The 14,371-nt window shown below is 43.9% G+C and overlaps 1 protein-coding gene across 1 annotated transcript in view; it reads right to left on the bottom strand.

Annotated features, from left to right (window-relative positions):
• TAF3 (TATA-box binding protein associated factor 3) overlaps positions 1-8,313 on the bottom strand; it is a 120,753-nt gene extending 112,440 nt beyond the window's left edge. Inside the window, exons 1-2 of the mRNA XM_055427275.2 lie at positions 7,951-8,313; positions 2,904-3,146 (exon numbers count right to left, since the gene is read on the bottom strand). Of these exons, the coding sequence (XP_055283250.2) occupies positions 2,904-3,146; positions 7,951-8,116 (409 nt within the window). The 5' untranslated portion in view covers positions 8,117-8,313. The remainder of the gene's footprint in view (positions 1-2,903; positions 3,147-7,950) is intronic.
• Positions 8,314-14,371: the final 6,058 nt, after the last annotated feature.

Below are 14,371 nucleotides of genomic sequence, written 5' to 3' on the forward strand. Positions count from 1 at the left end.
TGAACAATATGCACATTATAGGAATCAGCAATATTTCTGCGCCAGAAAATCTACAAGTGTTCGCTGGAAAAAGAAATGGTCAAGGCTTACGCTATTTTCCTCCTAGAATGTCTCTAATTTTTATTGCAGAAACTTCAAATAACATAAGATTCTTCTTTTGCTTCAAATAATCCACAAGAGAAATTAAAAAATGTACTACCATAATTTCAGAGAGCAGTCAGTAGCTAAAATCACTGAATCATTTTTCACTCTCCTTCACTACCCAGTACAAATCTGCTATCTTAGCTACATTTCCTTGGCAGTATTTAAACATGATTACCATATCACTTTGAGAGAATTTCATTGTGTATAATTTGCGTGCCATAAAAACGAAACAAGAAGGTTAAGCATAGACTATAATCAAAGTCCTAGCTTTCATTCTGAGTCGTGAGCTCATCAGGGCTTATTACAATATTAAAAATAATTAACTCTCCAAATTAATAAATGCAGGCCATGCAATGACCAGAGAGGAACCTGTGTGTGAGCCAGGAAGTGAGATTAATTGAACCTGAATTCAAAAAAAAAAAAAAATTTAAACAATCTAACTACTAAACAGGAGGTTGAACAGGAGGTAAAATGATATGAAAGCTACAAAACAGAGTTAGAAAGCTCCAAAGTACATAGAGAAAATGGACTGTATAACTCTATATGGAGACAACAGTAGTTCCAGCTCAAACACATGCCAACTGATAACAAACACAGTCTTGCTGTTACACTTTACCAGTGTCTGACTCGCTGAAATGACACTCGTATCACTCTGAGAATCACTAATGTGCCACTTACTTACAACACTGTCTTTCCTTCAGGTTCCTCCTACGTAATGCCTTCCATTTTCTCCCAGCATTTGATGACCATTCATGTTTTCTTAGCACAATTTCAAATTCTGTGTACTTCTAAGTAGCATTTTAAGCATACTTGTATACTTCTAAATGGCATTTCATCTAAAAAAAATTTCAGAGCCATACAAAGACTATTCTTAAAGTACAAGAGGACACATCACAGACTAACTTAATGCTACTTTCATGAAGAGGAGTTTTTTTCAATACAGTTAGTACCAGGTCTCGGCCCAAGAAACCCTCCTTTGAGGATGTTAATATTGAAATTCATTTGTTATTAAAGTAAATATATGCTTAGAAAAGCTGTAACAAATATAAGTTTCTAAGATCAAGAACACAGACATAGGGAATGAGGGGTTTAAACAGAACGCCTTTACACAGGGGGTTACAAACAGTAAGACATTCTCCAAGGTAATAAAGGTTACAAATACAAATACATTCAAAGGTGGGAAGGAGACAGATTCTTAGCAGCTACTGAGGAACACTGGGAATGACTGATTTCCAAGTGTGAAGATTTCCAAGCTGTGCTGTTAATGTACCGTTAGTCAGGAAAGGAAGACAAACAAGGAACTTCTATAGGCAAGACCCTACAAACAATGCTTAATTCAACTCTGTTCAAGAACACCTACTGAAGGCATGCTTTTATCACATTTACTGGTGAAACTGACTGCTGCCTTCAGTCAGGATTAAATCTCTAAGAACTTTAAGCAGAAAAGGGCTAAGCTGTCAAGTAGAGTCTTTTTCCAAGGGACTCAAACCAGAAAGCTATGACAGTTTTCCATGTCTAAACTGATCCTCAAACAATATAGAATTACCATATGATCCAGCAATTCCTCTTCTGAGCATAGACCCCAAGAACTGAAAAGCAGGGCATCAAGTATTTGCAATGTTCATAGCAGTATTATTCACAACAGCCAAAAGGTAGAAACAACCCAAGCAGCCATCAATAAATGGATGCTTAATATGCACAATGAGGTACAGTTCAGCCTTTAAAAGGAGGGACATTTTGACACTTGGTACAACATGGATGAATCTTGAAGACATTATGCCAAGTGAAGCAAGCCAGATAAACAGATATGTAAAATCCCACTTACATGAAATACCTAGAGCAGTCAAATTTGCAGACAGAAAATAGAATGATGGCTTCCAGGGGCTGAGGGGAGGGGGCAATGAGAAGTTATTGTTCAGTGGTTACAGAGTTAGAGACGAAAATGTTCTGGAGATGAACAGCTGTGCTGGTAGCATAACAGTGTCAATGTACTTAAAGCCACTGAACTGCACATTAACAAAAAAGTTATAAAGTTATTTGTGCCATCATTTGCATTATCCTGAAGCACATCTATAGTTTTAGAATTTTAAAAAAGAAAGAAATTGCAACTTTTCCATTTTTTAACAAGAAAAAATGTTTTGTATCTGCATTAGAGACCACAAATTACATACGTATCTCTTTAGAATCTTAGTGAACCTAGAAGATCAACATGTAAAATCATGCAGGAAAAAAGGAACTCTTCAAGGATTGACTATGCCTGAGAAGGTATTATTTTGCAATAAAAATTCTGTATGACAAAACATAAATATTTCTACTCATCATAAAGATACAGATAAATCTACACAATATTAGTGAATGTTCACCCACGTTTCCAGTATCATCCAACTCACGTCTACAGTAAGTGGGGAGAACCACCCCAATTTTATGCTTCAAAGCTTTTCTCATTTACTGAATATCCCATTCTCATTTACTATGTCTCCTGACAGGCTTCTCTCTGAGGTCACCTTCAGTTCTCCCCTACTTAAAATTTACAAAGGAAATTAATGCCTTGATTCCAGGGCTCTGCCTGCTGAGGCCGGCTGCAAGTTTGTTGCCTTAAAGGTTAGAACAATTTGTAAGTAATATTAAAATATTTTTATGGCATTTCCAGAATTTATATGTTAGCATAACATTTTATACAAGTTAGAAAACCTAAGCAGATTAAAAACCCATTAAAATAGTTACAAATACATGAGCAAGAAACAAAAACCCCCACAAACCTTCTTGAGAAGACACAATGGGTGGCATGTAATCAGGGATGTACTCTTTTCTTTCTTCTGCATCTTTACTTCCGGGTTGAGGAAACTGAAGAACATTGTTCTTGCTAACGGGAAATGAAGGGATCTGATGTGGGAAAGTGACGGGTTCAATATTGTGGATATAGTCTTCTAGTTCGTGAAGACTAACCCCCATGAGTTGGAAGGCTTCACCAACATCATCCAAAATTGGGTCTGTCCGGCCATCTGAAACAAAAGTCAAAAGCAGAATAAATGAGTTTAAGAAAATTCCATGAATATCTTTTAAAGCAGTAAGAAAAAAGTATTAGGTAAATATGCAGCTCAGAAACAAATATACTATACACTTGCTGCTGCTGCTGCTAAGTCACTTCAGTCGTGTCCAACTCTGTGCGACCCCATAGATGGCAACCACCAGGCCCTGCCATCCCTGGGATTCTCCAGGCAAGAACACTGGAGTGGGTTGCCATTTCCTTCTCCAATGCATGAAAGTGAAAAGTGAAAGTGAAGTCCCTCAGTCGTGTCCGACTCTTCACAACCCCATGGACTGCAGCCTTCCAGGCTCCTCCATCCATGGGATTTTCCAGGCAGGCAAGAGTACTGGAGTGGGGTGCCATTGCCTTCTCCTACTATATACTTAGGACTCAGTTAAAGAGTTGAATAGAGTTTCAACAGAACATCATATTTTTTAAAGATCAGAAAGCTGACTCTGAAAGTCAATTTAAATACAATCTGATAACCAGCCAGAACACCACAGACAATTCACACTAACAACCAGCCAGTACAGAACTAATGTCAAAAGTAACTCAAGGATGGTCAACAGCACCTGGAACACTGGCTGACACAAGGTAAAGGTTGCTATTATTTTTTATCAAATATGTAGAATGCTGAGCTAGGTAAATGTCCATTCTATTTTCGCTGTTAGTGATACAATGCTGGAAACTACAACAGTGGTTGGCATACAGCTGGCACTCCATAAACATCTGCTGAATGATTATACCACTAAATCAATTTTTTTTAAATCTACAAAATGTGTTGAAAGGACTTAGATCATACAGGTCATTTAAATATACATTTTAAATGTATTTAGAAGATACTATATAAAATGGGTAGAGATAAACCGATAAAGCATTAGATATAGTGAGATTCTCTTTCGAAAAAGAGGTTCCTTCTCTGACCTGCCCTTTGCAGAACTTAAGGTCTCTACATCTTTTAAAACTTCTATGTAAATTCCAGTTCCAGATTTCTGACAGTCTATTTCTTTCTTTTTTTAGTGTAATCTCCGATAATCATATCAAATTCAGTTTGCCTGAAATTAAATCATGATGTAAAATGGAAAAGAACAATATACAGTTTGCAAAAACTAGACATGCTTGCTCACACCCATTCAGAAAACTTCTGGAAAGATACACATTCAACTTTAACAGGTTACAGGGCTGAAAGCAGCAGACGGGGAAGGGAAGCACTGAAGCATGAGACTCGCATCTAACTTCAAGAATGTTGTAGTCTGAATTTCTGTACAAGCACAGGTTACTTCTATGATGCATAAAAAAGAATACAGAAAATGAATACCTGTTCTTCCCCTTAACGACAGGCAGGCATTTTCAACTCTCTTAAAAGCACTACTCTTTTCTTACTCTAGACAGATGTGCTCCTCTTGAATTCCTCCACATTTGTGCAGTTCAGCCCAAGACCTTCCACTCCTTCCCCCGCACCATCCTTGCTGGCCCTGGCTTTCAGCACTTCTCCTTTCCCTCTGTTCCCACTCTCCCCATCTCATCACTGCTTCAAGCCCTCCCCAGTGCACCTCTAGTGCGTTTCACCGACAGCGCAACCCTCTTCAAGCATCACTTTCAGCACCCCACACCCCGCACACAGTGTGCAGTGTCTCCTGCCTCTACCTGTGAAGTCCGTCCCTTACCTGATTTCTCTCCATTTAACACTCTTCTCTAGCACCTTCCAAATGACCTGGTTACATATGCCAAGCTGGTCGCCTCACTGAATCCCACTTTGTCATCTCAGGTTATGCTTTTCTTCTACCTGGCGTGCTCCCCACCTCGCACCACTGTTGTGTGTCGCGCTTCAACTTAAACCTCGTCTTCCCTGCGAAGCCGGCCCTGGAGCCCAGAGTGCGCGAGCGTTTCTCCGCCTCTGTATTCCTTCTGCAGTTACTGCCGATACCGTGCACTACTTTCAGTGTATACACACAATGTATAGCAGAGTGCATCCGGAAACTTCTGCTCCTGAGTGCTTTGGTAAATTGTTACCTTTGGAAAATTTTTAAATATACTATTTGTTGAATTAATAGTAACTTCCGATACTTACTTTACTGAAAGAGCATCTTTTTAAACAGGAGCAAATGCCATCATTTTGTTTTTACTGACATTTCCACACCCTTGTATACGCCTTATGGGCAGGAATTATGCCTAAGTAATCCTACGTCTCCCTCAGGTAGCACAAACATAAATGGTGCTCAATAAACGCTGCGTCAGAAAGACGAAAGAAATAAAGAAACAGAAGACAAGATTGCATAGCGGGGACCTGACCTTACAGAATTCCAGTCTGAAATAAGAACAGTGGAGAAAAAAGAACGTCTGTAACCAGTTAAGTATACCAGGAAGTAGCATTTTTGAAAAGTCACCAAATCACAATGGGGAGTAATGAACCTGATCATCCTATTCTCACTAAAAGTAAGACAATCATTACAGAGACTGGGTAATTATCAACGAGGTTCACATGAAGGCAAAACAAGGCTCATGCGATGACTCTAGAATACCTGGTTGCTCGCAGTGCCAGCACCTATCTGGTTCTGTGTGAGTCAGGAAAGGCAAGTATGTATTCTGGGGATATTTTGACCTAAAGGTACAGAACATCCATCCTCATTTAGGGAATTTGGGAGCAAAAAATATAACCGGGACCATGCATACCGTAACAGTAAACTCAGTCAAGGGCCAGGAAGGGAGGAGGGAGGAAAAAGCAGCAGAAGCAGCGAGCAGCGTGCTGGTGGTGCATGAGCAAGATGACACTGAATGAGAGCCACTCGGCAGCTTCAAGTCGAGTGGCTACAGAGGCAAGCGGTCCCAAAAGACACACCTTCAAAACTCAAAAATTTAAATGGCTAAATAGTTATCATGGTAGCGGCTTATCAGTTCAGTTATTTATTCAACAAGTATCTCCTGGATGCCTATTATATTATGGCACTGTACTAGGTTACTGAATACAGATACAATAAACTTGTCTCCTGGGGAGGGAAGAGGAGAGGGTGAGAGACACACACAGATGATTACAAAATAAGGCATTCAGGGACTTCCACCGACTAAGACTCCGAGCTCCTAACGCAGGGGGCCCAGGTTCCATCCTTGATTAGGGAACTAGGTCCCAAAAGCCTCAATGAAGATCCAAGATCCCGCGTGCCGCCACTAAGACTCAGCACAGCCAAATAAATAAATGTATTTAAAAAACAAACAAGATGTTCAGTTAACAAGGCAGAAATATGCACAGAATTATGAGAAGACATATGATGAGTTTCCTAAAGCAAATGATAAGTGAATCTCAAAAGAGAAGTCATACTATCCGTGGACAGGGGGCGAAGGACACGCTAGGAAACAGCATGCAGGCAGGAATGGTGGGCTTAAAGTATTTCAGGAAAAGCAAGTTGCATGGCTGCAGATTGAGGGTGACAGGACAGCAGAAGATAAGAAAATGTGAACTCACAAAGGAAAGCGCGTGCTGCTAGAGAGCTCAGATTTCCAGCCTGTAACTAAGTGGAATATTTTTAAGAATGACACAATCAGGTTTGTGTTATGGCGTGACTAACAGGTTATTCTGATAGCACTGTGGAAGTTGGAATGAAACTTGGGACCTAAGAAGTAAAGTGTATCCATGTGTGTCAATTTTTCAGTGGAGTAACCACCTTAACAAAACAAAATGTTCCGTGAAACACTTCACTCAGTTCTGCAGCTTACCACCTGAAAAATAATGCCCTGAAACTTCAGTGAGGGTCAGTTCCCTCTCCACACATAGACTTCCCATCAATGAGAGGATGTGTTGCACCTATTAGATATTCCAACTGTGTAAATGCCACCAGCTATAGATACTCCTGGGGCTTCCCTGGTGGCCCCGTGGTAAAGAATCCGCCAGCTAAGGCAGGAGACTGTCAGTTTGGTCACTGGCCCGGGGAAGATCCCCTGGAGAAGGAAATGGCAAACCACTTCAGTCTTCTTGCCTGGGAAACCCCATGGAGAGGGGAGTTTGGTGGGACGCAGCCCACAGAGTCGCTAAAGAGTCAGACACGACTTAGCCACTAAAGAACAGATACTACCAGATACTCGCTTAAAAACCATCTGCTGTAGCCCGGACTACCTGGGGAACCTTGTAAACTGCCTATGATCTCTCTACCACACTCTGATAACCACTGACATAAAAATACAGACGAGGAGGAAATCAATTGAGATGCAAGTGAAAGTGAACATAAGTGAAACTGACCAAGTTGGCAGAGATGCTGTCCGTGAAACGAACAGAAACAAAGAAGAGGCCGTGTCCCTAACGGAGCAGAGCTGTCAACGAGTCTGTGTTGTCAGGAGCTGAAGAACGGCCAGGCTTGTAAGAAACGGCCGGTAGACGGAGCGCCTGTGACAACTAGTTGTAGCAGTTTGCGGGCAAGGGGAGGGAAAAGACCAAACTAACACAGGCTGTAAGGCGTTCTGGAGGGGGTTCTGCACGCTGCCAAAGGAGACGATGATTAAGGCCGATGTTCAGATCAGAGAGGAGGGCAGAGGGTGTGGAGCTGGGAGCGGGGCCCCGGCTCCTGCTGCACGCGGGATAAGTTAGCGGCTGGCGAAGAGGCAGCAGAGGGATGACTCGAGTTTCCAGGGGCAGTGGGAGCGGAGGAGCGTCAGGGGCCGAGAAGACAGCCGATCGCGGGGTGGGGGCGGAGGGCCAACACCTCCCGGACGCCGGGAGGGCACAGGGGAGCGCGGAGGTGTCACTCGTGACCGGCCAGGCAGCCTCCCGTACCCAGCCCGGTACTCACACAGCTCCGAGTACCGGTGGCAGCCCCGTCCCAGCTGCTGCAGGTAGCGCTGCAGCACGTCCGTGAGAAGGTGGCAGGCGCTCAGTTGCACCGAGTCCCAGCCCAGCGCCTGGCAGATCTGCGCCACCGAGACCCTCAACAACGACCTGGAGTAACTCTCGCACATCCCGCTCCGTGGACTCCACCGCAGTGCGTGCCGCCACTTCTCACCACCTCCGCCGCCCAGCCTTAGCAGGGCCCCCGATTCATCCTCCAGGGCCTCCGCGGCGGGGAAATCGTCCCCCCCCCCCGACCCCCGGCGACCACCTCAAAGCCTCGGCAGCACGGAGCGCGCCAGCCTGAGAGCCGCCATTTTGGACTCGCTCCGCCTCCCGCTGGATGGTCGCCGGGGCGAGGCAGCACTAGCCGAGTGCGGAGCGGGCCGATGCGGAAGCTCCGCCCCGTTGTAGCGGAGCGATGGTCCCGGTGTTGACTCTCGGGCCTGGAAGGATGCAGGAAACGGCGGCGCGGGGCGCAGGTGAGGGATGCGCCGGGGAGGCAGGTGCCTCGGCCTCCTGGGGTACTCGCTCGGAGGGGACCGGGGAGGGCACCGACTGTGGTTCTGGGCCCGAAGAAGGAGCCAGGACGTGGGCGTTAGAGAGAAGTAGGAACCCGAGAGGCTGTGAGTGCAAGGGTGGGATTTAGGGGCGTGGAAACTTCCAGTCGCGGATCTGATCAGGCCTCTGCTAAAAAAAATAAAAAAATAAAAAATCTGTTTACCATGGTATAGATTAAATCAGGTCCAAGCTGTTAATCATGTCATTCGAAACCCTTCACAATAGGGCGGGGTGTAAGGTGTGGCCTGTGTGGCGCTGACCACCGGCTTCAATTTAAGGGGGACAGCAGAAAACGTAATGATAATTACTAGTATTTTAACACAGTTATTTAAAAATCCGAGCTACTACCCTGCCCCTTTCCTGTCTCGGGTCACCTCTTTCAAATCGCAGCCCTGGTTCCAATAAAATTTTATTTACAAGAACGGATGGCATGCTGGTGGGCGAGAGTTTGCCAGTGTTCCCTTCACTGGCGTCTAGGATCTGTCAAAGGAAGAGAGGACTCAGTTGCCTCCGGAGGTCAAAGTCCTTAAATCAAGCTGGGTGTATGAAGAACTGTTGCCTGCCCTAGATTCCCCGCTCCAGGTAAGGGCTACTAGATCTTAAGGAGCTGCAGGAAGTCGGGGTTTTGTGATCAGTAGCTCGATCAATATTTTTAACTATTGAGAATATATTTTTTTTAAATTATTTATTTATTTATTTGGCTGAGTTGGGTCTTGATTGCGGTGTGTGGGCTTCTCTTTGAGGTGGCTTCTCGTTGCAGAGCACAGGCTCAAGGTGCACTGGCTTCAGTACTTGTGACTCCAGGGCTCTAGAGAGTGGGCTCATGGGCTCAGTTGCTTTTTGGCATCTGGAATCTTCCCGAACCAGGGATCAAAGCCCCGTCCCCAGCACTGGCAGGCAAATTCTTATTCACTGTACATGCCACCAGGGAAGTCCTGGGAATACATTTGCAAGCCAAACTAATCCCACATTTAAGCTAGATTCAGCCTATAGGAAGCCAGGCTGAATTGACTCACCTACTCCATCTTTACCCGTTTTTGCTTTTTTCTTGTAAAAGCTTCTGGAGTGTTCCTTCCTCCCCTGCCCTCCTGTCTATGCTGTGTTCCTCTGTTGTTGCACCTATCACGGTGCATTTAGTATTTGAGTTCGTTTGCCTCTCCAATACACTGTGAGTTGCTCCATGACTCTGCCTTCTCCTTATAGGGACCATTCCAGAACTTTGAACATAATATTCAATTTTTTTAAAGTCCCAGTAAATCAACAGAATGGAAAATATGATACTGCAGCTAAATGACAACCTGCAGACAATGAGCAATTTAGTAGGCGGCAGGGTGCCTTTATTTTTCTCCACTGACATTTCTATCTCCAAGATTATCAAGGACCTTCTGGATGCTAAATATCTGGGACACTTCAGTCCCATCCTTGCTTGACCATTTTGTAGCCGTTTGATAATGTTGAACACTATCTTAATTTTGAAACTCTTGGATCTCATGACACCCTACTCTCTTCTGTTCCTTTAATACTTCTGGAAATTCCTTTTACATCTCTTATATTGCCTCTTTGTGTGTTTCAACCCCTTAATCTTTTATTTTGGAGATTTTCAAATCTATAGAAACACTGAAACAGAAGTACAAACACAGGTACACACATCACCTAGATTCACCAATTGTAAATATTTTGCCTCATTTACTATATATACCCATACATATAGAACTTTTTTTTTTTCAGAATAGTTTGAAAATAAATTGTAAACATCTTGACGTTTAACCCAGAAATACTCCAGCATGTATCTCCCCAGAGAAGAACATTCCCCTCCGTAATCGTGTGTCATGAATTCAGTTCTCCAGTTCTTAGGTGGAGATTGACTTACAGGTTTTCCAAGTGCTCCTAGGGTCTATACCTGTACAAGGAAAGGGGTTTCCAATGCACTTTTCAGAGGGACCTCAGGCAATCCCATAGGGAGCTCTAACTCGGGATTGACCCTTCACCTCTGTCCTGAGTTTGAACAAAGGGGCTGGACCTTTATATTCCCATTTTAGCAAATCATTACCTGAGGAGAGCATGTGATATGAGACAATTCCAGGGAACACAGAAGCCTTCAGTCCTTCAGGGGCATGGGCAGTGCTTTAAGATAGCCTGTACTGTAGTAGTACCTTCTGGCTGCCGTAACTCAGACTGGGTCATTTATCAACACTTCTCACAGTTCTGGAGGGCTGGAAGTCTGAGATCAGGGTGCAGCATGATCGGGTGAGGGCCCTCTCCTGGGGCACAGAATTCTCAGGTTGTATCCTCACAAGGTGGGAGGAGCCAGGGAGCTCTGTTGGATCTCTTTTATTACAGCATTAATCTCATTAATGAGGGCTACACTCTCCTGACCTTCTCAAAGTCCCCACCTTATAACACCATCACATTGGGCATCAGTTATTGTAAAATATTGGCTGCATTCTCTGTGCTTTGTATTATATCTTTGTGTTTTATTTCATACTTGGCAGTTTGTCCCCCTGAATCCCTTTCCCCTATTTTGCCCCTCCCCCAACCCCTGGGCTTCCCGGATGGCTCATTGATAAAGAACCCACCTGCCGATAAAGGAGACAGATTCAATCCCTGGGTTGGGATTGAATTTCCTTCCTGGAGAAGGAAATGGCAACCCACTTCTGTATTCTTGCCTAGGAAATCCCATGGACAGGGGAGCCTGGCAGGCTACTGTCCGAGGGATGGCAGAGTTGGACATAACTGAGCAACGGAGTGTGCACACACACCAACTTCTTTAAGTCTTTAAGTGTACCACTGCCTTCTGCCTCCCCCGACCCCCAGTGGAAGTGAAGGTGAAGGTCGTTCAGTCATGTCCGACTCTTTGCAACCCCATGGACTATACAGTCCATGGAATTCTCCAGGCCAGAATAATAGTGGAGTAGGTAGCCTTTCCCTTCTCCAGGGGATATTCCCGACCCAGGGATCAAACCCAGGTCTCCCACATTGCAGCCTGATTCTTTTACCAGCTGAACCACAAGGGAAGCCCAAGAATACTGGAGTGAGTAGCCTATCCCTTCTCCAGCGGATCTTCTCAACCCAGGACTCAAACTGGAGTCTCCTGCATTGCAGGCAGATTCTTTACCAACTGAGCTATCAGGGAAGCCCTGTTACGTCAGTTTAACCAGTCTGAAAAATCTGTCCTCCGCCTTTCCACTACCATAGTTCTTACCCAGAAGCCAAGGAACCAGCGTGGGGGTTGTACCAACCTGCACATTCGGGATCCACCTCGTGCCTGGGTGCTCTTTGTGTTCCACCTACCACTTCCAAGGCAGTCTTTGTGGTGGCCGAGGGGCTAAGCCAGCTCCCAAGTCCTGCCCTAGTATCCGCTCCCTCAAACCCTTCCTGTGAGCACGGTCCCAAGTCAGACCCGCCCCCACTCCCGAGGTGTATTCTGAGACAGATCTCAGAAGCAGGGTCTGAGATGGAGACTAGTGTAGGGGTGCTCTTGAGATCACTGCCTGGATGAAGGGAAAGAGTCCGGCTGGGGAGGGAGATGCTGAGTTGCAGCCTACCCTCAGGAAAGACCTCAGCAAACCCCAGAGAGCTTTACAACTATCCTGAGCTCAGGCAAGGGGGCATGGCTTTAGTTCCACGGTGATCAGGCCGTGGGTGTGGGCTGCCCGGGAGTGGGGCCATGATCGTGGGCAAGGTGGTCTCCAGCTGAGGCAATTCCAATGAGCTTTGACAGCTGAGGGCTGCATGCTGCCAGAATTCTCAGAAGCTAAGGGAATACTTTCAGTCCAGCTGAAGGGAGGATCCTTGAAGTGTATCTCAATTTCCATTATCCCACCATCCAACTATCACATACAACAAACACAAGATTGATACAGTAACCTGACCCAAAGTGAAGTGCAATGTCTTTTCTAGCTTTTTTTTTTTTTAAATCTCTGATCTATTCAAGACTTATTCAGTGCACTTAGTTCTTTTTTTTTTTGTCGTGCCAAGTGGCTTATAGGTTAGTCAATCCCAACCAGGGATCAAACCCAGTTCCAAGGCAGTGAAAGCCACTAGAGTCCTAACCACTGGACCACAAGCAAATTCGTTTTCCTCTTAGTAAGGCCAATCCTACCAGTTGTTTGTCTTTTGCTTGCTGGTTTTTTGTTTGGTCTCTCATGACATTTACTTTATCGCAAAGTCCAGGACAGTTATCTTAATAGGATGTCCCACAGTCTTTTATTAGTTTAATACAAGGATCTTCCTCACTGCCCTTTAATACCCATCCCAGCCTTCCTATTACTCCCCTATATCTCTGATAACTATTCTCCACTCCTAAAATTTTGTCATATAAAAAGTGCTATATACATGGAATCATATTGTATATCTTTCAGAATGCTCACTGTAATTCACCTAAGTTATGGTAAACTGAGCTTTTTCAACTCATTTTTTTAAAGTGGGTTTTGTCTGATTTGTGGATGTTTTAAAAAATACAACTATCTTCAAATTTCATTTGTATTGCAAATGTCTTCCCTATTTTGATAATTAATTTTAATAAAGCCTGATTGTCCATCTTTAATTTTTTTTGCCACGGGACATGTGGGATCCTAGTTCCCCAACCAAGGATGGAACCCTGGCCCCCTGAAGGAGAACCACGTAGTCTTAACCTCTGGATCGCCAGGGAAGTCCTCCTCATTGGGGGTTTTTTTACCTGGTGCCTCAGATGGTAAAGAATCTGCCTGCAATGCAAGAGACCTGGGTTCGATTCCTAGGTCGGGAAGATCCCCTGGAGAAGGGAATGGCAACCCACTCCAGTATTCCTGCCTGGAGAATTCCATGGACAGAGGAGCCTGGCAGGCTACAGTCCATGGGGTCACAGAGAGCTGGACATGACTGAGTGACAAACACTTTTCACTATACCCAAAAGCCTTACTTTTTTTTTCTCATTATCTGTCTTTGCTCCAGACTGTAAGCTCCTATAGAGCAGTAATTATTATTATCATCTTATCTTCAGAATTTAAGAGTGCTAACACACAGAACATCAGTAAACACGATGATCACTTAAATGTATCAGGTAACATTTAAACAGCTACAGCACTCATCCCACATCATATTCTAAGTATTTTGCAAATATTGATTCATGTAGTCCTCATAACAACCCTATGAGGTAAGTCCTATTTTAATCATTTTATAGATGATAAAACTGAAAGACTGACTCACCCAAGGTCACACAGCTGGTAAGGGCTGAACTAGGATTCTAACCCAATTTGCCCCAAAGTTTATGCTCCATGTTAAGAGCTTGTGGAAAAACCCAAATGCACTTTTTTGGCCAACCCAATACACAGTCTGAGTCATTGATCATCCCACTTCCAATTAAGTACACAGAAGTATTCATTCAAATATACAGAGACTTGCTCTAAGATGCTTATTAACAATCATCGTGGCAACATTTCAGAGCAACACAGGTAGAGACCTAAGTTTTCAGAGGAAAACAAGTGTCACAAAAACTCAGAAATCAAAAGGTTCTTAAAACATTTCAGAAAAGCTAGAAAATGACACTGAGATTCTGTTCAGTTTATCTTCCTCTGGCAACCTTCTTCTTAATGGTTTTAAAAGAGTAATATAAAGTGCTGATGATGGGCTTTATGTATATTTTTTATAGTTATGTAGTCTTCTGTAATTCCTGTATTACTTCTGCAATTAAAAAAAACCCTAAAAAAGTTAAAGTGTTAGTCGCTCAGTCATGTCTGACTCTTTGCAAGCTGAATGTATGTATGTAGCCCTACATCCTCTTAAACTAGGAAAAAATCCCAACATTTTGGCAGGGCCACCTCGTTCTGTACAATAGCTCAGGTGCC

Source organism: Moschus berezovskii, chromosome 15 (genome assembly GCF_049115385.1).
Source record: "Moschus berezovskii isolate FMDL1 chromosome 15, NW_MosBer_1.0, whole genome shotgun sequence".
In the NCBI taxonomy this organism is placed as follows: Eukaryota; Metazoa; Chordata; class Mammalia; order Artiodactyla; family Moschidae; genus Moschus; species Moschus berezovskii.